Source organism: Tachyglossus aculeatus, chromosome 17 (genome assembly GCF_015852505.1).
Source record: "Tachyglossus aculeatus isolate mTacAcu1 chromosome 17, mTacAcu1.pri, whole genome shotgun sequence".
Taxonomy (NCBI): domain Eukaryota; kingdom Metazoa; phylum Chordata; class Mammalia; order Monotremata; family Tachyglossidae; genus Tachyglossus; species Tachyglossus aculeatus.
In genome coordinates, this window is record NC_052082.1 from 36,247,506 (window position 1) to 36,264,256 (window position 16,751).

The 16,751-nt window shown below is 46.8% G+C and overlaps 1 protein-coding gene across 3 annotated transcripts in view; it reads left to right on the plus strand.

Annotated features, from left to right (window-relative positions):
* The window catches only part of HELQ (helicase, POLQ like), a 79,664-nt gene extending 69,963 nt beyond the window's left edge, over positions 1-9,701 (plus strand). For all 3 annotated transcript variants that reach the window (XM_038759318.1, XM_038759319.1, XM_038759321.1), the window contains 2 exons: positions 1,613-1,747; positions 9,527-9,701. In XM_038759318.1, the coding sequence (XP_038615246.1) occupies positions 1,613-1,747; positions 9,527-9,643 (252 nt within the window). In that variant the 3' untranslated portion in view covers positions 9,644-9,701. The remainder of the gene's footprint in view (positions 1-1,612; positions 1,748-9,526) is intronic.
* Positions 9,702-16,751: the final 7,050 nt, after the last annotated feature.

Consider the following 16,751-nt stretch of genomic DNA (forward strand, 5'->3'; position numbering starts at 1 on the left):
TAGGGACCGTCTCTATACGTTGCCAACTTGGATTTCCCAAGCGCTTAGTACAGTGCTCTGCACACAGCGCTCAATAAATACGATTGAATGATTGAATGAAAGTTGGGTAGGGACCGTCTCTATACGTTGCCAACTTGGACTTCCCAAGCGCTTAGTCCAGTGCTCTGCACACAGCGCTCAATAAATACGATTGAATGAACTGAATGATTGAATGAATGTTGGGTAGGGACCGTCTCTATACGTTGCCAACTTGGACTTCCCAAGCGCTTCGTACAGTGCTCTGCACACAGTGAGTGCTCAATAAATACGATTGAATGAATGAATGCTTTGAACATAGTAAGCGCTTAATAAATGCCGTCATAATTATTATTATTATTATTAAACACAATTGAATGAATGAATCCATGTGTGTATGTGGTTGATTAATCTCTTCCATACTGGTGACTGTAAGGACTGTAAAATGGGGATGAAGACTGGGAGCCACCGTGGGCGCTATGTGCTGAGCGCTGTCCTAAGCGCTGGCAACTATCTCCGTCCACCTCTCCAATTAGATCCCGTCTGAGGGCAGGAATATCGTCTTTTATTTTTAGGGTACGCTCCTAAGTATCACTACACCCAATAACGACCAGGAAACCGTGTGGCTCAGTGGAAAGAGCCCGGGCTCTGGAGCCAGAGTTCATGGGTTCGAATCCCGGCTCCGCCAACTGTCAGCTGGGTGACTTCACTCCTCTGGGCCTCAGTTCCCCCATCTGGAAAATGGGGATTAAGGTTGCGAGCCCCCCCGTGGGACCACCTGATCACCCTGTAACCTCCCCAGCGCTTAGGACAGTGCAATAATAAATGCCATCATTATTATTATTATTACTAATAAATGATGATGATCATCATCATCGATCGTATTTATTGAGCGCTTACTGTGTGCAGTACTACGCTGCTCTCTGTACTAAGCACTTGGGAAGTACGGGTCGGGAACACAGAGACGGTCCTGACCAATCAATCAATCGTATTTATTGAGCGCTTACGGTGTGCACAGCACTGTACTAAGCGCTTGGGAAGTCCAAGTTGGCAACATATAGAGACAGTCCCTACCCAGCAGTGGGCTCACGGTCGAAAAGGGGGAGACGGAGAACAAAACCAAGCATACTAACAAAATAAAATAAATAGAATAGATATGTACAAGTAAAATAAATAGAGTAATAGATATGTACAAGCATATATACATATACATCATCATCATCAATCGTATTGAGCGCTTACTATGTGCAGAGCACTGTACTAAGCGCTTGGGAAGTACAAATTGGCAACATTTAGAGACAGTCCCTACCCAGCAGTGGGCTCACGGTCAAAAAGGGGGAGACAGAGAACAAAACCAAACATACTAACAAAATAAAATAAGTAGAATAGATATGTACAAGTAAAATAAATAGAATAATAGATATGTACAAACATATATACATATATACAGGTGCTGTGGGGAAGGGAAGGAGGTAAGATGGGGGGGATGGAGAGGGGGATGCTGTTGAATGAATTCTATATGATGAGCGAAACAGATCCGCTTTCTCCTGGGATTTAATTACGACTAATATTTTATGTGAAACCTCTTTTTTTTCAGGCTCGAGCTAAACAGCTGTACAGCGCGGGGTATAAATCTTTGGCCCACTTAGCGAGTGCGGATCCCGAAGCCCTGGCGAGCGCGGTCCACCGTCTGTCGAGACAGCAGGCCAGGCAGATCGTTTCGTCGGCGAAGGTGAGCCCAAAGTCGCCGTGTCCTTTTATTAAAGAACGGGGAGCAAGCGTTGGAAACCTCAACTTACGTGGAGGTGGAAAATGGGCCGGACAAGGGGTTTTAGAGGAGAAGCGAGAGGGTCGGAGCTCGGAAGTGGCCGGTAGTATTTGCCTAGTTCGATGTCCAAAATGGCGCCTCCATCAATCAGTCAATCAATTGTATTGCCTAGTTTAATGTCCAAAATGGCGCCTCCGTCAATCAATCAATCAATCGTATTTATTGTGTGTGCAGAGCACTGGACTAAGCGCTTGGGAAGTCCAGGTTGGCAACGTATAGAGACGGTCCCTACCCAACAGCGGGCTCACAGTCCTTCTACAAATGGCACCCCGGCTTCCGGCTTGAGTGGGGTCCCTCGAGTCATTCGTTCAGTCGTATTTATTGAGCGCTTACTGCGTGCAGAGCAGTGTACTAAGCGCTTGGGAAGTCCAAGTTGGCAACTTAGAGACGGCCCCTACCCGACGAGTCATGAGAGTGGTCACCAGTTGGCACAGGGCCCCGGTTCTGTTCTCTGTCTCCCCCTTTTAGACTGTGAGCCCACTGTTGGGTAGGGACTGTCTCTATGTGATGCCAATTTGTACTTCCCAAGCGCTTAGTACAGTGCTCTGCACATAGTAAGCGCTCAATAAATACGATTGATTGATTGATTGATTGATTGGGCACGCAGCCTCGCAGAGCAGCGGAAATCATTCCCAATTCCCGGTCAGGATGGAAAGATTGGGACTCATCCAAACGCGGGCGTCAAAATGCCTCACGTCCCTACTCCGCCAGTTGTCAGCTGCGTGACTTTGGGCGAGTCACTTCACCAATCAATCAATCAATCGTATTTATTGAGCGCTTACTGTGTGCAGAGCACTGTACTAAGCGCTTGGGAAGTCCAAGTTGGCAACATAGAGAGCCGGTCCCTACCCAACAGTGGGCTCGCCGTCTAAAAGGGGGAGACAGAGAACAAAACCAAACATACTAACACAATAAAATAAATAGAATAGATATGTACAAGTAAAATAAATAAATAAATGGAGTAATAAATATGTACAAACATATATACAGGTGCCGTGGGGAAGGGAAGGAGGTAAGATGGGGGGGATGGAGAGGGGGAGAGGAAGGAAGGGGCTCAGTCTGGGAAGGCCTCCTGGAAGACTGAGCCCCCCGTGGGACCACCTGATCACCTTGTAAATTCCCCAGCGCTTAGAACAATGCTTTGCACATAGTAAGCGCTTAATAAATGCCGTCATTATTATTATTATTATTATTATTATTATTCTCGGGGCCTCAGTGACCGCATCTGTAAAATGGGGGTTAAGATTGTGCGCCCCACGTGGGACCACCTGATCACCTTGTATTCCCCCCAGCGCTTAGAACAGTGCTTGGCGCATAGTAAGCGCTTAACAAATACCGTTATTATTATTATTTTAAAAAATACCCGTTTTAGTTCATATGTTTGGAAATCCGTTCGAGAGACACTGCACTTGAACCAGAGTCGCGGTTCCTGAGATCTGGATCCTAATCTTGACTCCCCGCTAACTCACTCAAAGTGGGCGAGTCATTTATATATATATATATATATATATATATATATATATATATATAAATGTTTGTACATATTTATTACTCTATTTTACTTGTACATATCTATTCTATTTATTTTATTTTGTTAGTATGTTTGGTTTTGTTCTCTGTCTCCCCCTTCTAGACCGTGAGCCCGCCGTTGGGTAGGGCCCGTCTCTCTATGTTGCCAACTTGGACTTCCCAAGCACTCAGTACAGTGCTCTGCACACAGTAAGCGCTCAATAGATACGATTGATTGATTGATTGATTGATCTTCTCTGTGCTCAGTTACTCCATCCGCAAAATGGGGCTAATAATTCGCGCCGCCTTCTCCTCCCATCCCCTCTCCCCTCCCTCCCGCCATCCCACAGGAGTGCTCAATTGGATGCTTTGCTACTCAAGAAAAATCCGTGAGAGGGGCCCGATCTGGAAAGCACAGTCCTATTTATTGGGCGCTTCCTGGGTGCGGAGCACTGTGCTCAGCGCTCGGGAAGTACCGGTTGAATTCCGACTGCGATATCTGGCAGACGAGTACTCCGGAAACCGATCCCAGTAATCCAAAACCGTGACCTGCCCTGACCCCGCTTCCCTCAGTTTCTCCGGGAGCGGACGTTCCGGCTCGTTGGCGTTCAGTACATGCGATTGATTGATTGATTGATTGATTGATTGATTGTGATCTTATCTACCAGCGGCCAAGCCCCGAGCAGGAAACAAGAGAAGCAGCGTGGCACGGTGGCTAGAACCCGGGCTAAGGCGTCCGAAGGTCCGTGGGCCGGCGGATTAGTCCCGCTTCATTCCCGCGGATTAGTCGCTTCATTTCCCTGTGCCTCGGTTTACCCCATCGGTAAAACGAGGATCGAGACGGTGAGCCGCACGTGGGGCAACCCGATCTGCCTGCATCCACCTCAGCGCTTAGTAATAATAATAATAATAATGATGGCATTTATTAGGCGCTTACTATGTGCAAAGCACCGTTCAAAGCGCTGGGGGGGGGGGGTTCCAAGGTGATCGGGTCGTCCCACGGGGGGGGCTCCCAGTCTTCATCCCCATTTTCCAGGTGAGGGAACTGAGGCCCGGAGAAGTGAGGTGACTTGCCCAACGTCACCCAGCTGACAGTGGGCGGAGCGGGGATTTGAACCCGTGACCTCGGACTCCAAAGCCCGGGCTCTTTCCAGTGAGCCACGCTGCTTAGTACAGTGTCTGGCCCGCGGGAAGCGCTTAGCAAGTAGCGCAGTGGTTAGGATCAGCGTGCCTCGGTTGACTGGCGATGGCTGGGAGGGCTCCCTGTCCCAGCCCCGATATGTCTGGCTTGCCCCGCGTAGAGGGGGGGCACCTTTGTGGGACAGGGAGCGTACGTAATTCTGAAGTGTTGATTTTGTAATAATAATAATATTATTATTATTATATTTATAAATGATAAAATAATAATAAAATATAAATAATAATAATAATATGATAAAACGTTATTATTATTACAAAATAATCTTTTAGTAATGGTAATAATAATAGTAATTATTGATAGTGATAGTAATAGTAAATAATAATAGTAATGATAAGCGCTTAGTACAGTGCTCTGCACATAGTAAGCGCTCAATAAATACGATTGAGGATGATGACGAATAATGGTATTAAGCCCGTTGGGTACGTATTTATTACTCTATTTTACTTGTACATATCTATCCTATTTATTTTATTCTGTTGATTCGTTTGGTTTTATTCTCCGTCTCCCCCTTCTAGACCGTGAGCCCGCTGTCGGGTAGGGACCGTCTCTAGATGTTGCCGACTTGGACTTCCCAAGCGCTCAGTACAGTGCTCTGCACACAGTGAGCGCTCAATAAATACGATCGATTGATTGATTGATTGATTGGACTTCCCAAGCGCTTAGTACAGTGCTGTGCACACAGTGAGCGCTCAATAAATACGATTGATTGATTGATTGGACTTCCCAAGCGCTTAGTACAGTGCTCTGCACACAGTAAGCGCTCAATAAATACGATTGATTGACTGGTGAGGACCGTCTCTGTGTGTTCCCGACCTGTACTTCCCAAGTGCTCAGTACAGAGAGCAGCGTGGCTCAATGGAAAGAGCCCGGGCTTTGGAGTCCGAGGTCATGGGTTCAAATCCCGGCTCCGCCAACTGTCAGCTGGGTGACTTTGGGCAAAGTCACTTCACTTCTCCGGGCCTCAGTGACCTCATCTGTAAAATGGGGATGAAGACTGGGAGCCCCCCGTGGGACAACCCGATCACCTTGTAACCTCCGCAGCGCTTAGAACGGTGCTTTGCACATAGTAAGCGCTTAACAAATGCCATTATTATTATTATTACTGTTATAGGACAGTGCTCTGCACACAGTAAGCGCTCAATAAATACGACTGAACGAATGCCAAGCACTGTTCTAAGCACTGGGGTGGATAGAAGGTGATCAGCTTGTCCCGCGTGGGGCTCACGGACTTAATCCCCATTTTACAGACGCGGTCGCCGAGGCACAGAGAGGTTAAGTGACTTGCCCCAAGGCGCCCAGCAGGCAAGGGGCGGAGCCGGGATTAGAACCCACGACCTCCGACGCCCAAGCCCGGGCCCCTGCCACTGAGCCACGCTGCCCGGGGCAGTGCTCAGCACATAGTAAGCGTTTAATAATAATAATTATTATGCATTCAATCGTATTTATTGAGCGCTTACTGTGTGCTCATCGCCTTTATCCGGTGACCGGCATAATGAACCACCTACTTGCCCGGGATTTTTTTAGGGTAAGGTCAGAGATGGTGCTTTGCACATAGTAAGCGCTTAACAAATGCCATCGTTATTATTTATTATTAATTATTATTATTATTGTTATTATTATTTATTATTGTTGTTATTTTTACATGGACTTGAATTGTTTCTCAGTAGTGGTGACCAACTGCGCTGAACCATCCGCACTCTCTTTCCCGGGTCCCCTGAATCCCGTAACATTTTCCGAGAGATGGTTTGCTATACGTAGACATGGCCATTATTTATTTGGAAGAAGCAGCGGGGCTCAGTGGAAAGAGCCCGGGCTTTGGAGTCCGAGGTCACGGGTTCGAATCCCGGCTCCGCCACTTGTCAGCTGGGTGACTTTGGGCAGGTCACTTCGCTTCTCCGGGCCTCAGTTCCCCCATCTGCAAAATGGGGATGAAGACTGGGGAGCCCCCCCCCGCGGGACAACCTGATCGCCTTGTAACCTCCCCAGCGCTTAGAACAGTGCTTTGCACGTAGTAAGCGCTTAATAAATGCCATTATTATTATTATTATTATTATTATTTGTATCACCTTGTAACCTCCCCGGCGCTTAGAGCAGTGCTTAGAGAAGCAGCGCGGCCCAGTGGAAAGAGCCCGGGCTTTGGAGTCAGAGGTCATGGGTTCGAATCCCGGCTCCACCGGGAGCTGGGTGACTTTGGGCAAGTCACTTCACTTCTCTGGGCCTCAGTTTCCTCATCTGTAAAAATGGGGACTAAGACTGTGAGCCCCCCGTGGGACAGCCTGATCACCTTGTATCTACCCCAGCGCTTAGAACAGTGCTTTGCACGTAGTAAGCGCTTAATAAATGCCATTATTATTATTATTATTATTTGTATCACCTTGTAACCTCCCCGGCGCTTAGAACAGTGCTTAGAGAAGCAGTGTGGCTCAGTGGAAAGAGCCCGGGCTTTGGAGTCAGAGGTCATGGGTTCGGATGCCGGCTCCACCGGGAGCTGGGTGACTTTGGGCAAGTCACTTCACTTCTCTGGGCCTCAGTTTCCTCATCTGTAAAAACGGGGACTAAGACTGTGAGCCCCCCGTGGGACAGCCTGATCACCTTGTATCTACCCCAGCGCTTAGAACAGTGCTTTGCACATAGTAAGCGCTTAACAAATACCATCATTATTATTATTATTATTAATCTTATTAACAGTGCACTGCACGTAGTAAGTGCTTAATAAATGCCATTATTATTATTATTTGTATTAATGGACAGCTCTTATATCAGAGAAGCAGCGTGGCTCAGTGGAAAGAGCCCGGGCTTGGGAGTCCGGGGTCGTGGGTTCAAATCCCGGCTCCGCGCTGGGTGACTTTGGGCAAGTCACTTCACTTCTCTGGTCCTCAGTTCCCTCAGCTGGAAAATGGGGATGATGACTGTGAGCCCCCCGTGGGACACCCTGATCACCTTGTATTCGTTCATTCATTCAGTCGTATTTATTGAGCGCCTACTGTGTGCAGAGCACTGTACTAAGCGCTTGTATCCTCCCCAACGCTTAGAACAGTGCTTGGCACATAGGAAGCGCTTAACAAATACCAACATTATCATTATTATCATTATATTGTACTCTTCCAAGTCTTAGTACAGTGCTCTGCACACAATAAGTGCTCAATAAATTCATTCATTCAATTGTATTTATTGAGCGCTTACTGTGTGCAGAGCACTGTACTAAGCGCTTGTATCCTCCCCAATGCTTAGAACAGTGCTTGGCACATAGGAAGCGCTTAACAAATATCAACATTATCATTATTATTATTATATTGTACTCTTCCAAGTCTTAGTAAAGTGCTCTGCACCCAATAAGTGCTCAGTAAATTCATTCATTCATTCAATTGTATTGAGCGCTTACTGTGTGCAGAGCACTGTACTAAGCGCTTGTATCCTCCCCAATGCTTAGAACAGTGCTTGGCACATAGGAAGCGCTTAACAAATACCAACATTATCATTATTATTATTATATTGTACTCTTCCAAGTCTTAGTACAGTGCTCTGCAAGCAGTAAGTGCTCAATAAATTCATTCATTCAATTGTATTTATTGAGCGCTTACTGTGTGCAGAGCACTGTACTAAGCGCTTGTATCCTCCCCAATGCTTAGAACAGTGCTTGGCACATAGGAAGCGCTTAACAAATATCAACATTATCATTATTATTATTATATTGTACTCTTCCAAGTCTTAGTAAAGTGCTCTGCACCCAATAAGTGCTCAGTAAATTCATTCATTCATTCAATTGTATTGAGCGCTTACTGTGTGCAGAGCACTGTACTAAGCGCTTGTATCCTCCCCAATGCTTAGAACAGTGCTTGGCACATAGGAAGCGCTTAACAAATACCAACATTATCATTATTATTATTATATTGTACTCTTCCAAGTCTTAGTACAGTGCTCTGCAAGCAGTAAGTGCTCAATAAATTCATTCATTCAATTGTATTTATTGAGCGCTTACTGTGTGCAGAGCACTGTACTAAGCGCTTGTATCCTCCCCAATGCTTAGAACAGTGCTTGGCACATAGGAAGCGCTTAACAAATACCAACATTATCATTATTATATTGTACTTTTCCAAGTCTTAGTAAAGTGCTCTGCAGACAATAAGTGCTCAATAAATCATTCATCCATTCAGTTGTATTTATTGAGCGCTTACTGTGTGCAGAGCACTGTACTAAGCGCTTGGGAAGTCCAAGTTGGCAACATCTAGAGACGGTCCCTACCCAACAGTGGGCTCCCAGTCTACATAGTCTTCCAAGTCTTAGTAAAGTGCTCTGCACACAGTAAGCGCTCAATCAATCAATCAGTCGTATTTATTGAGCACTTACTGTGTGCAGAGCACTGTGCTAAGCGCTTGGGAAGTCCAAGTTGGCAACATATGGAGACGGTCCCTACCCAACAGTGGGCTGACAGTCTACATAGTCTTCCAAGTCTTAGTAAAGTGCTCTGCACACAGTAAGCCCTCAGTCAATCAATCAATCAATCAATCAATCAATCGTATTTATTGAGCGCTTACTGTGTGCAGAGCACTGGACTAAGCGCTTGGGAAGTCCAAGTTGGCAACCTATGGAGACGGTCCCTACCCAACAGTGGGCTCCCAGTCTCGATAAATACTCTTCCAAGTCTTAGTAAAGCGCTCTGCACACAGTAAGCGCTCAATCAATCAATCGATCGTATTTACTGAGCGCTTACTGTGTGCAGAGCACTGGACTAAGCGCTTGGGAAGTCCAAGTTGGCAACCTATGGAGACGGTCCCTACCCAACAGTGGGCTCCCAGTCTACATAGGATAAATACTCTTCCAAGTCGTAGTAAAGTGCTCTGCACAGGGAACAAAACCAAACATATTAACAAAATCAAATCAATAGATCGGTCCAAAAGTCAATAAATACGATCGATTGACTCCCACATCGGTGTTTGTTCCCGTCCGTCGTTTACGACCCGATGCCGTTGCAGATGCTGTTGCGTGAAAAAGCCGAAGCTCTGCAAGCAGAGGTGGACGACCTGTGGCGGCTCCCAGGCGACATTCCCGACATTCCCGACGCCTCCCGCCAGCTGCCGCCGGGTCCCTGAGCACGTCCGAGGGCGGTGCTTTTAAACGACAGACAAAGTGAATCAAAGGAAAAACTTCCCGGCGCGTCTGTTCGTGAATTTGGGAGCTCGGGGAGAATCCGTTCCTGAATCCAGGAGCTCGGGGAGAATCCGTTCCTGAATCCAGGAGCTCGGGGAGAATCCGTTCCTGAATCCAGGAGCTCGGGGATAACGTGCGGCCGGGCGATCCGGACGTTTTAACGTCTCTCGAAGAGTAGGAATTCTTCGCTCAAATAGGGAACGTTGTGTCCAAAAGGCGGCGGGAAAACTCAGCTAGGCTCGCTGCCGGAAGATAGAACTGAAAGGGAAATAAAAAAAGTCACGGAAATGAATTAGGATGGTTGTGCTGCCGATTGGTCCTCCTCCTCCTCCTCCTCCTCCTCATCAATCGTATTTATTGAGCGCTTACTGTGTGCAGAGCACTGGACTATCCTCCTCCTCCTCATCATCGATCGTATTTATTGAGCGCTTACTATGGGAAGAGCACTGGACTAAGCGCTTGGGAAGTACAAATTGGCAACACATAGAGACGGTCCCTACCCAACGGCGGGCTCACGGTCTGAAAGGGGGAGACGGAGAACCGAACCGAACATACGAACAAAATAAAATAAATAGAATAGATATGGACAAGTAAAATAAATGAGTGATAAATATGTCCAAACATAGTACAAGCGCTTAGTACAGTGCTCTGCACGTAGTCAGCGCTCAATAAATACGATTGATGATATAGACATAGAGGAGCAGCGTGGCTCAGTGGAAAGAGCCCGGGCTTTGGAGTCAGGGGTCATGGTTTCGAATCCCGGCTCCGCCACGTGTCTGCTGTGTGACCTCGGGCAAGTCACTTAACTCCTCTGAGCCTCAGTTCCCTCACCTGTAAAATGGGGATAAAGACTGTGAACCCCGCGTGGGCCAACCCGATCATCTCGTATCCCCCAGCGCTGAGAAGAGTGCTTGGCACATAGTAAGCGCTTAACAAATGCCATCGTTATTATTTTCTTCTTATTATTACATATATCCAGGTGCTGTGGGGAAGGGAAGGAGGTAAGATGGGGGGGGGATGGAGAGGGGGACGAGGGGGAGAGGAAGGAAGGGGCTCGATCTGGGAAGGCCTCCTGGAGGAGGTGAGCTCTCAGCGGGGCCTTGAAGGGTTTCAAGAACTTCTTTGGTCACCAAGGACTATCAAGATGAAGCCTCCTAGGCTGCGAGCCCGCTGTCGGGTACGGACGGTCTCTATACGTTGCAGACTTGTACTTCCCACCTGATCACCCTGTAACCCCCCCAGCGCTTAGAACAGTGCTTTGCACATAGTAAGCGCTTAATAAATGCCATTATTATTACTATTATTATATTCTCTGGGCCTCAGTTCCCTCATCTGGAAAATGGGGGTGAAGACTGTGAGCCCCCCGTGGGACAACAGGATCAACCTGTATCCTTCCCGGCGCTTAGAACAGTGCTTTGCACCTAGTAAGCGCTTAATAAATGCCATCAGAAAAAAAAAATGACTTTTTGTGACAGCAAGAAGGAAGCCCTGAATGACAATGGTCAATAGCAAATGACCCCACATCCATTGTACGCAAAGGGATTTGGAGTCAGAGGTCATGGGTTCAAATCCCGGCTCCGCTAATCGTCAGCTGGGTGACTTTGGGCAAGTCACTTCACTTCTCGGGGCCTGCCTACTTGTTTTGTTGTCCGTCTCCTTCTTGTAGCCTGTGAGCCCGCTGTTGGGTAAGGACCGTCTCTATATGTTGCCGGATTGTACTTCCCAAGCGCTTAGTACAGTGCTCTGCATACGGTAAGCGCCCAATAAATACGATTGAATGAATGAATGAATATGTTGCCGACTTGTCCTTCCCAAGCGCTTAGTACAGTGCTCTGCATACAGTAAGCGCTCAATAAATACGATTGAATGAATATGTCACCAACTTGTCCTTCCCAAGCGCTTAGTACAGTGCTCTGCACACAGTAAGCCCTCAATAAATACGATAGAATGAATGAATGAATATGTTGCCGACTTGTCCTTCCCAAGCGCTTAGTCCAGTGCTCTGCACACAGTAAGCGCTCAATAAATATGACTGAATGAATATGTCGCCGACTTGTTCTTCCCAAGCGCTTAGTACAGTGCTCTGCACACAGCGCTCAATAATTACGATTGAATGAATGAATGAATATGTTGCCGACTTGTCCTTCCCAAGCGCTTAGTCCAGTGCTCCGCACACAGTAAGCGCTCAATAAATGCCATTGAATGAATGAATGGGCCTCAGTTCCCTCATCTGGAAAATGGGGATGAAGACTGTGAGCACCCCCGTGGGACAAGCGGATCTCCTTGTAACCTCTCCGGCGCTTAGAACAGTGCTTTGCACCTAGTAAGCGCTTAATAAATGCCATTAAAAAAAAATGAATCCGTAGAATTCCTTGAGCGCTTACTACGCGGACAGGACTATACTAAGCACTTGGGAGAGCACAATCACCACCTCTATGCGGATGCCTCTACTTCTCTCTCCCTGTAGTCTCACACTTCCTCCTGACTTCAGGACATTTCTACTTTTATTTTTTTATGGCATTTATTAAGCGCTTACTATGCGCCATGCACTGTTCTAAGCGCTGGGCGGGGATACAAGGTGATCAGGTTGTCCCGCGCGGGGCTCACAGTTACCACCCCCGTTTTACAGATGAGGTAACCGAGGCTCCAAGAAGTGAAGTGACTTGCCCAAGGTCACACAGCAGACACGTGGTGGAGCCGGGATTTGAACCCGTGACCTCTGACTCCAAAGCCCGGGCTCTTTCCACTGAGCCACGCTACTAGGCCCTCAAACTTATCCTGTCGAAAATAGGATTGCTCCTCTTCCCGCTCAAACCCTGATTTCCCCCCGACTTTCCCATTACCATCCGATTTATTTTATTTTGTTAATACGTTTTGTTTTTCTGTCGTCTCCCCCTTCTAGCCGGTGAGCCCGCCGGCGGGTAGGGACCGTCTCTATATGTCGCCGACTTGCCCTTCCCAAGCGCTTAGTACAGTGCTCCGCACACGGTAAGCGCTCAATAAATACGACTGAATGAATGAATGAATATGTTGCCGACTTGTCCTTCCCAAGTGCTTAGTCCAGTGCTCCGCACACAGTAAGCGCTCAATAAATACGATTGAATGAATGAATGAATATGTTGCCGACTTGTCCTTCCCAAGCGCTTAGTACAGTGCTCTGCATACAGTAAGTGCTCAATAAATACGATTGAACGAATGAATCCACCACCCTCTCTGACTCCCAACTCATAACCTCGGCCTTTTTCCTGGATTCGTCTCCGTCTTCCGATCCGCGTACGCGGTCTGAAATCAGATCTTGGTGGTCTACTTTCACAACATCGCTAAGATCCGCCCCTCCCCGTCCATCCGAGGTGCTCGGTGGAGAGAACCCGGGCTTGGGAGTCCGAGGTCGTGGGTTCGAATCCCGCCTCAGCTGTGTGACTTTAGGCAAGTCACTTCGCTTCTCTGGGCCTCAGTTCCCTCATCTGGAAAATGAGGGTGAAGACTGTGAGTCCCACGTGGGACAACCTGATCACCTTCATCATCATCATCAATCGTATTTATTGAGCGCTTACTATGTGCAGAGCACTGTACTAAGTGCTTGGGAAGTACAAATTGGCAACATATAGAGACAGTCCCTACCCAACAGTGGGCTCGCAGTCTAAAAGACTTGTAAAAGACCTTGTATCCTCTCCAGCGCTTAGAATGGTGCCCATTGTTGGGTAGGGACCATCTCTATATGTACTTCCCAAGCGCTTAGTACAGTGCTCTGTACACAGTAAGCGCTCGATAAATACGATTGAATGAATGCTTAACAAATACCAAAATTATTATTATTATTATTACTGCATCCACCTCCTCACTGGCCTCCCAGTCTCCCATCTCTCCCTTCTCCAGTTCATTCATTCATTCAATCGTATTTATTGAGCGCTTACTGTGCGCAGAGCACTGTACTAAGCGCTTGGGAAGTCCAAGTTGGGCAACATATAGAGACGGTCCCTACCCGACGGCGGGCTCACAGTCTAGAAGGGGGAGACGGACAACAAAACAAAACATATTAACAACATAAAATAAATAGAATAAATATGTACAAGTAAAAAAATAGAGTAATAAATATGTACAAACATATATACTACTATTAATATTATTATACGTGACTGTGAGCCCGCTGTTGGGTAGGGACCATCTCTATGTGTTGCCAACTTGGACTTCCCAAGCGCTTAGTCCAGTGCTCTGAACACAGTAAGCGCTCAATAAATATGATTGAATGAATATGTGTAATCAAGGTCCAATCACATAAAAAATGATACAGCTTCCCCCCAACAACTCTATCTGGCGAAGACAGGAAAGTTTTTTACCTTTGAACGAGGCCCGTCCCAACCTAGTGATGTGCAAATCACCATGGGATTCTTCCTCATTTTTCCAGGTGATTTTCCTTGGAGAAGTCCCTTTTCGATCCGGCTTTCCAGAGGTTCTCTCGTTATCTCCCAAAGGCTTTTTCCGTTCGACGGGATCTCCCGCTGAACACCCAAAAATGTGCAGAAAGCGGTGGATTTCCGCAATGTTTCTTGTAATCTTCAGCCCAATTTACAGTTCCTGCTTCACTGGTACCGCCCAGATCATTTTTCTAAAGACACCTTCGGCCCACGTTTCACTGAAACCATCAGACGTGAGGTCGTGGGTTCGAATCCCGACTCTGCCACATGTCTGCTGTGTAATCTTGGGCAAGTCACTTCACTTCTCTGGGCCTCGGTTACCTCGTCTGGAAAATGGGGATTAAGACTGTGAGCCCCCCGTGGGACAACCTGATCACCCTGTATCCTCCCCAGCGCTTAGAACAGTGCTTGGCACATAGTAAGCGCTTAATAAATGCCAATTATTATTATTATTATCTCCCAAAAATCTCCTTTCCAGTCCCTCGCTCCTCCTGCCCCTCCTTCAACTCTCCCATCTTTCCCAGTAGTATCTCAAGAGGAGATAATAATAATAAAATAATAATAATAATTGTGGTATTTGGTAAGGGCTTACTAGATGAGAAGCAGCGTGGCTCGGTGGAAAGAGCCTGGGTTCGAATCCTGGCTCCGCCACTTAGCTGCGTGACTTTGGGCAAGTCGCTTCACTTCTCTGGGCCTCAGTTTCCTCATATGGAAAATGGGGATGAAGACTGGGAGCCCCCCGTGGGACAATCTGATTACCTTGTATCCCCCCTTGTGCTTAGAACAGTGGGGAGGCCTTCCTCAATAATGATACAATAATAATAATAATAATAATAATAATAATGGCATTTGTTAAGCGCTTACTGTGGACAAATCACTGTTCTGAGCGCTTGCACATATTTCCTATTCTATTTATTTTGTTAATGACGTGCATCTAGCTTTACTTCTATTTATTCTGATGACTTGACGCCCGTCCACGTGGTTTGTTTTGTCGTCTGTCTCCCCCTTCTAGACTGTGAGCCCGTTGTCGGGTAGGGACCGGCTCTATACGGTCTATTTATACGGTCTATTTATAATATTTATTTATAAAGAAATATGTATTTATTTATTTTACTTTTACATATCTATTCTATTTATTTTATTTTGTTAGTATGTTTGATTTTGTTCTCTGTCTCCCCCTTTTAGACTGTGAGCCCGCTGTTGGGTAGGGACTGTCTCTATGTGTTGCCAACTTGGACTTCCCGAGCGCTTAGTACAGTGCTCTGCACACAGTAAGCGCTCAGTAAATACGATTGATGATGATGATGATGATGATATACGTTGCCGACTTGTCCTCCCCAAGCGCTTTGTCCGGCGCTCTGCACACGGTAAGCGCTCAATAAATACGATTGAATGAATGAACGAACAGTGCTTGGCACCTAGTAAGTGCTTAACAAATACCATTGTTATGATTATTATTATTATTATTATATGCCAGGCACTGTACTAAGCACTGGGGTTGAAGCAGCGTGGCTCAGTGGAAAAGAGCCCGGGCTTTGGAGTCAGAGGTCAATCAATCAATCAATCAATCGTATTTATTGAGCGCTTACTGTGTGCAGAGCACTGTACTAAGCGCTTGGGAAGGACAAGTTGGTAACATCTAGAGACGGTCCCTACCCAACAGCGGGCTCACAGTCTAGACGGGGGAGGCAGAGAACAAAACAAAACATATTAACCAAATAAAATAAATAGAATAGATATGTACAGGTAAAATAAATAAATAAATAGATGGGTTCAAATCCCGGCTCCGCCAATTGTCAGCTGTGTGACTTTGGGCAAGTCGCTTCACTTCTCTGGGCCTCAGTTCCCTCATCTGGAAAATGGGGATGAAGACTGCAAACCCTCTGTGGGACAACCTGATTGCCTTGTAACCTCCCCAGCGCTGAGAACGGTGCTTTGCACACAGTGAGCGCTTAATAAATGCCATTATCATTATTGCCAACTTGGACTTCCCAAGCGCTTAGTCCAGTGCTCTGCACACAGCAAGCGCTCAATAAACACGACTGACTGAATGAACGAATGGAGACAAGAAAATCAGTTTGGACACCGTCCCTTGTCCCCCGTGGGGCTCGCAATCTCAATCCCCGTTTGACAGCGGGGGTAACTGAGGCACGGAGAAGTTAGACGACTCGGCGGAGGTCACACGGCGGACGTGTGGCGGAGCCGGGATTCGATCCCAGCTGCTTCTCACTTGGCTTTTTTTTTTTTTTTTAATGGCATTTATTAAGCGCTTACTATGTGCGAAGCACTGTTCGAAGCTTTTCAGACTATTAACTCGAATCTCACACCCGGCTACCTGATGAACCGGCGAAACTTCTTCTAGAGAAAATTCTAGATAAAGCTACGCTGCTTCTTCTGCCTTCTCTAAATATCCACCCTCTCCGCCTGGGCCTCCGGCCCCATCCCTTCACATCTTCATCAATCATCATCATCGATCGTATTTATTAAGCGCTTACTGTGTGCAGAGCACTGTACTAAGCGCTTGGGAAGTACAAGTTGGTAACATATAGAGACGGTCCCTACCCAGCAGTGGGCTCACAGTCTAAAAGGGGGAGACAGAGAACAAAACCAAACATACTAACACAATAAAATAAAT